The sequence below is a fragment of the Mytilus trossulus genome, chromosome 1 (genome assembly GCF_036588685.1).
Source record: "Mytilus trossulus isolate FHL-02 chromosome 1, PNRI_Mtr1.1.1.hap1, whole genome shotgun sequence".
NCBI lineage: Eukaryota > Metazoa > Mollusca > Bivalvia > Mytilida > Mytilidae > Mytilus > Mytilus trossulus.
The window spans coordinates 77,125,902-77,133,727 of NC_086373.1; the positions used below are offsets into that span (position 1 = coordinate 77,125,902).

At 34.0% G+C, this 7,826-nt stretch overlaps 1 protein-coding gene across 1 annotated transcript; it reads right to left on the reverse strand.

Annotated features, from left to right (window-relative positions):
* Nucleotides 1-895: 895 nt before the first annotated feature.
* Nucleotides 896-3,674, reverse strand: LOC134685535 (macrophage-expressed gene 1 protein-like). The gene is made up of 2 exons (XM_063545303.1): nt 1,446-3,674; nt 896-998 (listed from the first exon to the last, which is right to left on the reverse strand). The coding sequence occupies exon 1, from the start codon at nt 3,620-3,622 to the stop codon at nt 1,457-1,459; it is 2,166 nt and encodes a 721-aa protein (XP_063401373.1). The 5' UTR covers nt 3,623-3,674; the 3' UTR covers nt 896-998; nt 1,446-1,456.
* Nucleotides 3,675-7,826: the final 4,152 nt, after the last annotated feature.

The following is a 7,826-nucleotide window of genomic DNA, read 5'->3' on the forward strand; positions in this document are numbered from 1 at the left end:
CAGTAAGACCCTTGCTATAGTTAGTCGTTTGGCTGTGTGGGATTTACAAGTAACCACCACGTCCGATAAGAATTGGGAGGTTAATTCTGATGCATTGTATAGATATTTGGCAACACCCTCTGCACGTTTAAAACCATTTTAACAACTCTTTGAGGGGTCCGAGTGTGGCTTATTGTAAACTTAATTTCTGTTCCTTTCCAATATACCATTATTTCAGTGGCAGTTATTGTGCTGAAAATGCATGCACTATTTGCAACTGTATGTTAAGCAACCAGCCATCAATCAATCAATGAAAAGCATCACGTTTTCAATGAAAAATATGATATAACATTTCCTGTACTATACCAGTTTTATTTGGCTCTTTCAAGTTAGTTCGATTTGTGGTGAGGGTTAAGCAGTTAAAATAGGCTATACCCCGTCACATTTGTTATCTGTCTGTACCAAGCTTTAGGAACTTGTAATCCAGTGGATGGCACTCACTAGAGAAATAGTAACGGGCAAACGGAACATCTTAATACATTATTTGAAACGTGTAAAAAGAGGCTGAAATATTTGTTCATATATCTTTTTTATTGATTGTCAATCCACTAGTACTAAAAGTGGTGTTTTGGGGGTTGGGGCGAATTATTTCTGTTTTATGACTTCAATTTAAACGTTAACACTTTGTCCTGCCGGGACTTGTATAGCTTACTATACGGTGTTTTGGATACTGGTGGATAGTTTTGCAAAATCTACTCTTTTTTTTATATGTTAAACAGTTGAACATGGTCAATATCATCTTACACCGACTCGGAGCATGATTCCTTTATTCATGAAAATTTCTCTATCTGTCATACGATTTAAAACAAATAAAAGTCACAAGATAACATTTAATATTTCTGTTTTCATTACAACTATACGTATAAGGATCACAAAAAAAAAACTCTTTCATTAGCCAGAGTTCATAGAAAAACATGTCCTTCGATCTTTTTGGAGGCATACTTGTCGACATTAAAACCCTGAAATATAAAAACAATATAATTAGAGATTCTATTACGACAATTCCTTGCCCCTAAATCATACCATACCCTCAGTTTTATTTAAAAGTAAATCACCGTGTATTAAAGGCCCACAATGAAAGCTGGATTTCCTGTATTACTTTTATAAATATGCCTTTTAAATTTCTGAAGAAAAAAACCTGAAAATATTGCTTATACAAATGTATTCAAATTTTTGAAATAAAAATGGCATTCATACAAGTTAGGTTACATGAATTGCAAATCAACTAGACTAGTTTGATGTATCATAGACTTTATTTTCAGCTGTTGAAGACCGTATGTTAAAGAACTGTCCCCCCTCCGGGTTTTTTTAGTTGTTGCGCCCCTTCCTAATTGACGTACACCACGTCATATGAATATACGAATTTACTAACTTCGTTAAAGTAATTTATCTATATTAAAACTAACTTTTTAACTGTTTAGTTGTTTGGTAAATTATTTGCCAACCGAGTGTATTCGTCTTTTTGTCCTCTCTTTTTCTTTATGTAGATGGTCAGCACAATTGCGGCAAGCATCACTGCTCCTACTGCAACCGTTGACACGACTATAATTGTCGTGCTACTCTGTCCGTTGGATCCACCGTTATTCTGGTTATCAGGTACCTCATTGCTTAATTGTTTGTATTTAAAATCAGCTTTTTCAAAAGCCGTAAGCTTGGAGTCTGAACCTGTTAACGATACCAACTTGATTGTTGCTGCTTCCATATTGGTCATTTTCACCATGGCACTTGTTAAATCGTAAGGTTTGATTAAAGGTCTCTTCATGAAAGGTGGTCTAATAGCTTCTCTAGTCTCAAAGACTGTATCTTTTCGATGAACGCTGCAGTAATAAATGTCAATATTTTCATCAACCGTTGCTAGATATTTCGAAAATGTCTTAGGACATTTTTCTGCAAACTGATTTGTTTTGTCAGAGATGTTTTTAGAACTAGGTCCAGCAAGAGGATTTCCGGACATGGAACTGAAAAGGCCACCAAATGTAACGGCCTTGAGTCTGTTGTCCGATACATCATTGCCATAGCACAGGTTAAGATCTACTCCCAAAGTAACTTCAGAAAATCCACATGGACAATAGTTTCCACCAGTTACTGGATTTTTTTGGTAGGACGGGTTCCACATTCCCCCGAACAGAAATCCTGCAGATTGTGCTGGTTTTCCTTGTGGAACATTTGGAGAACACCAGTATACGGAATATTCAATCTCTGTATATTCGTTGATATTTTTATGATTCAAGAACGAACATGACAAACTTTTAACTTTCATGTCACGGCAAAGTGCACCATAAGATTTTCTCGCTTTCCAAAGACGAACTGTCCTATAACTAGCAGGACAAGAATATTGGTTTGTGCGTGGATTAACAAAGCTGAAATGATCACACAAGTGACCTTCTCCCTCTTCACAGGTTTGAAAAAATCCCCCGAAAGAGAAGGAATCGCTTTTCAATCCGCATGTCCCGTCATCTATATTTGCTTTGCTATTGAAGTTAATTGCCTTTGGATCGGTACAGCCATACACGCAATTATGTTTATAATAATCAGAGGACGACAACAATGCGAGATTCTCTACTTTAAATACTGTTGTTGGTGACATTTCTGGGAGCGTGTATGGGTTGATAAAATCAAAGAGAGATTTTCCACTCCTATCTATAGCAACCAAATTAGATTCTAGTCCCTGTTCCCAGTTCTCCATACTAAATTGTCCCATATTAAATACAGGTCCACCATATGTGGTAACCTTGGAGTATTGTAAACTGTTCATGTACTTTTGGGTGTCCATTTCAGATTTGGTATTGTTTTGTGTAAAACTTCTACCTTCTGCTCCCTTCTTGAAAAAGAAATTATTGAAAGATTGTCCTGCTTGAAAGTTCATGCTACTTCTATCAGAAGCAGACACGGTGGTAGATTCGCTTGATTTGATGATATAATCATTTTTTACTAGTAATCCACCTACCAATACATCAGACAAAACATGTGTCCCGTAGTCGCGAGTCAATAGTTCTGATTCGAAGGTTGCCATTTGATCTTGCTTAGTGTCCAACATGGCCGCTATTTTCTGTAACCGTCTACGAAAAACAGGGTCAAGAGGAGCATCTTCTTTTAATGTAATTCGGTAACGTGGGAAACTAGCTGTTACGCGTACCAGTGTTGAATTTGTTTCAAGTTGCTTGTTCACTGAAAACTGAGCGTCATTAGAATATGAACCACTTATCTGAGATTTTTCGAACAGAGTTGAATCGCTGGCGCAAAATTGCTTGTTGACGGATGCCGCCGTTGCGCTGGTAAATGAATTGTGGGTACTGAAAGTATCTGCAAAAATACTGATTTCGCTTGTTTTGACTGGCTCAACAGTAAATCCATCTGGAATCAGAAATTTCCGATCTGCAGTTGTTTGGCATTCATTGTAGGAAATATCAAGTACTCGATATTGCTCAGTGTTCTGTAAATTGTCCCAGCCAACTCCTGGTAGAACTTCGAAAAGTTGCTTGGTGTCAGGAAGTGTTTTTAAACATTCCTCTGGGGTCTTTTTGACACTAGCTACTACGGATACACAAACAATGGCAATCAAAGCTAAGCTATGACTTTCCATTATTGTTTTGGATTGACAAATAAACTAGAATGGAGAGTGATTTGTTTATATGGCTAGCTCGTTATCTTTGCTTTGATAATAAGATTTAATATACGGGTACCTCAAGGTACATTATATGATAAACGAATGGGCTATGTAATTTCCCATGGATTGTACGAACTTTCGATTCACACTTCAAGTACACGGGGTCTTCCGAGAGAAAACGACAAGGACGTCATATGAGATATCTGCCTATAGATAATCATAGATCAAATTCCGAAATTTCAGTCGTTCGATGTTGTTGATCTTGTATAATACTATTAATAGTAAATACAAACTATATATGGGAAAGGCTCTATTGGATAATTGCAGATAATGGTTAATATTTTCCCCCTGATACAAAAGTATATGCCACGAGCTTGTTAGCTCTGAAGATATTCTATTTGGCTTGGAAAATAATCACTATCAAGTTTGCAATAATTTATCTTTACATTGTAAAATATAACGGTTGACTGGTGTAAGGAGTTGTATAGTGTACACTATGCAAGTCCTTGACTGGGGTTAATAAATATGGTCACCTAGGCTTTTCCCATCCGACAGTAAAACATAGTTCATAGTTCGTTTCGTGGGATATATATTAAATCCAGTGATTTTTGAAGGGAGAGGGTCATGTTTTGTGCAAATTAAAAAGAAATTTTATGTTTTTTTAGGAGTTAGTATACATTTGTACGTGGTCTTTTGCATGATAAACATGTTTCCTCTGTCTAAGCTCCTTCGTTTTTTAGATGGCTTTATCCTGTCTTTCATTCCTTAGTTCCGGTCGACCCACTTTGTAGCATTTAGCTCATAGATTTACTGTGTATTTTTTATCGCACTAAATATGTATAAAATATTTGCAACTGTACGTTTTGAATATAGTAACAAAAAATTATAAAAAAAAATATGTTACGTCCCAATCCATTTTCAAGAAATAGTAACAATAAAAATGGAGTGCCATAACCGTACCATTGCCAATACAACTATCCACCTAAATGAAACGATCCGTGTTTAGTTCTTTTGAATGTTATGTCTTTTCGTCGGTTTTCGTTTTTTTCCATGGCCTTGTCAGTTATTTTCGACTTATGAGTGTGAATATCACTATCTTTAGCCTCTCTTTTATGCTGATATTTGTGAATTTATGCACTAACTTAATGAGAAGTAACTGTGGTACTTTTTTAGTTTCAATAAGTCATTTATTGACTTGACATTATTTTCTATTTCAAAATGTGAATCATAATAGTCATAAAAGTGTTTAGCTGCATTTCGGTGCTCAAAAAGTTGCACTCCACATTAATTATACCCAGATACATTTGAATTTTATCTGTCATAAGTATTGAATGTCCTCATATACAAATAGATTTGAATTTTATCTTGCATAGGTATTAAAGAAATTCAACGTTTATAGTCAATATGATTTTAAATGTGTTACCAAAGTTGTTTGGTGCAAATAGCAGCTCAGGTCGTTGAAAAAAACCATGCCACGATTATCTGTGCATACATTTTTCAACATTTGAATTATGTGAAACTTTTTAATAGACATTGATATCATCAGCTAGAACTAACGTGAACATGTTAGGAACTATCGTATAGTTTATGTAACTTCGCCAGGATCCGTTAAAAGGATGTCATATGATACATCTTAGTACATGTGACTGTTGCATAAAATGTGAATTTATTGGACGGAAAATTTAGTAGTGATAAATGATAAATATGCAGTCTATATATATACTATCTGTAGTTATATAAATATTATGATAATGTATGACCCTTTATTGAAAGTTTATAACGATTTCAGATGTCACAACTTTTTAACCCTGCTGAAGCGTATGTTTTCAAGTCTAGATTGGTTGATTATTTTATCAATCATATAATTACATTTTATTAAAAGAGATTTATTTTAGTTAACGACTTTAATGCACCCACCTATCATACGGCTATATCAACAAAATTCAGAGGTCTATCGTCTGTATTTTCTATTTTGCTTGATCGTACGATGCAATATCTGTTAAATCAACGCAAATCACGAATGCACAAACATAAATTTTTAAGAGTGCAACAAAATGCGTTTTTTTCTGTTGCTTTGGTCATATCGTCATCCATTTTTTTTCAATTTTTTTTTTCTTTCAGAAAACATATTTTATTTTCTTAATCTTAGCAAAGAGTATTTGATACAAGTGTATCAAATACAATTTTTAAGATAATTATTGTACTGAAATTCATTTGAAAAATATTCTGTCAATTAACCTGAAAACACAAAAAAGTGCTTTTGAAAGCTAGCTCTCCTTAAAACAGAAACTGGAAGGTATGAAAGTATAAATAATCCACAAAAGACATGTATTAACTGTTACTTTATTATTGAAGACTATTTGTATAAAGCTTTATGTTAAAAATTTCAAAGACATGTATGCTTCATACTTTGTATATCGTTACCTCATGTTTATCAAATGCCCAGCTTTCTTGGTCTCATGTTCATGGTTCAGTGACTGTTTGAAATAAATTGTTTTTGTCAAGTGATATACTCTCTTATTCTGAGAAATAGGATAACTATATAGGGTATATGTGTTCCTTGCAACATCTACATGCCTGTCAGGTAGATAGATATAGGAAGATGTGGTGTGAGTGCCAATGAGACAACTCTCCATCCAAATAACAATTTAAAAAGTAAACCATTATAGGTTAAAGTACGTCCTTCAACACGGAGCATTGGCTCACACCGAACAACAAGCTATAAAAGGCACAAAAATTACTAGTGTAAGTTCACTTGGCCTCGACCTCATTTCATAGATCAGTTATCAAGGTTAAAGTTACGTAGCCAAGTCCGTATCTGAGATACTATAAGCATTGTAAGTAAAACATGTATACCTGGAAGGTTTTATCTGACCTTAACCTTGGTTTATCAGACAATGTTTAGGTTTTTTTTGTGGTTTTATTGTAATGAAATTTAATGTTAAATTAGTTTTGTGGTTTTGTCTCTTTCTCACATGTCGTAATCAAAAGGTTTATCATTTTTGGTGTATGGAACGATTGGAAGGTGTACATGTCTGTCTAGCATGGTTCATATGACCTTTACCTGGACCTGATTTTCATGATTCATTGGTCATTTTTCGGTGAAAAGCTCATCAGTTATGTGTGTACTGTTTGTCAATAAGCCGAATCCAAATAAAGTTTTACTTACTTACTTTTCATGTTAAGATTTTGTAGTTTGGTTTGTTTCTCATGTTCTATTGGCGAATAAACCAATATTTGTTGTAAGGAATTAGTGTACATGATATAGGCGCAAAAGCGTTCATAACTGTATAACTAAATGCATGTAATATTTTATTTTTTTTTTAATTTGTTGAAAACAAAGTCAATAATATTATCTGAACCTTCGAAGGTAATTACTACAGCGTTAATTGATAATCATTCACTTTAATGAATGTATTCCAAAAGATCATTAAGTATCCGTGATTGTGCTTAAACTGGTGATTCATTCTGTAAACAACATCTCTAAGAATAGAAAAAAACAAACTCGTCAAAGACACCAGTCTTGTGATGTACGCCTGATGCCCGTTTCGGCAAACAAAGAATCATTAGTGACGCGCGCATCAAGAAAATATTAAAAGGCCAAATGAAGTACACAGTGGTCCCAAATATTCCGAAAGTTTTTCTAAATACAGCCAAGGTAATATATACATGGGGTAGGAAAATCGAAAAATCCTTAGTTTTCCAAACAATTCAAAGTTTTGTACACTGTTACTATATATATATAGATCTGACCACCCTGTGGTACGGTTTTAACTTCCTAACCAAATCTGTGTATCTATCATGACAGATTTGGATCTAATATATAAAATAATATATAATACTAGTATATCATTATATTGTCATTCATTTTTTACGTTTTAAACTTTCATTTTCATTCATGAATTTATCACATTACTAGTAACTGATTTTCATTCATTCATGCATTTCATTTTATTTGTTTATTTTAAAGCAATATATCAATATTTAGGACTGTATTTGTCGTACATAGTTAGCACGAGACATATCATATGATTGTATTTGATTATTTCAGATCAAAGTCTAACAAAATATTATTAATTAAAATGTGATATTGTGTCCTAGCTTCTGACCAGTACACCGTTTGAGTAAGGACAACAGAACCTATATAGTTGCGTTATGGTGGAAATGAAATCTAAACAAC

Excerpts from the sequence above, each read along its gene's own strand:
- LOC134685535 (XM_063545303.1), bottom strand. The coding sequence starts at position 3,622 with ATGGAAAGTCATAGCTTAGCTTTGATTGCCATTGTTTGTGTATCCGTA.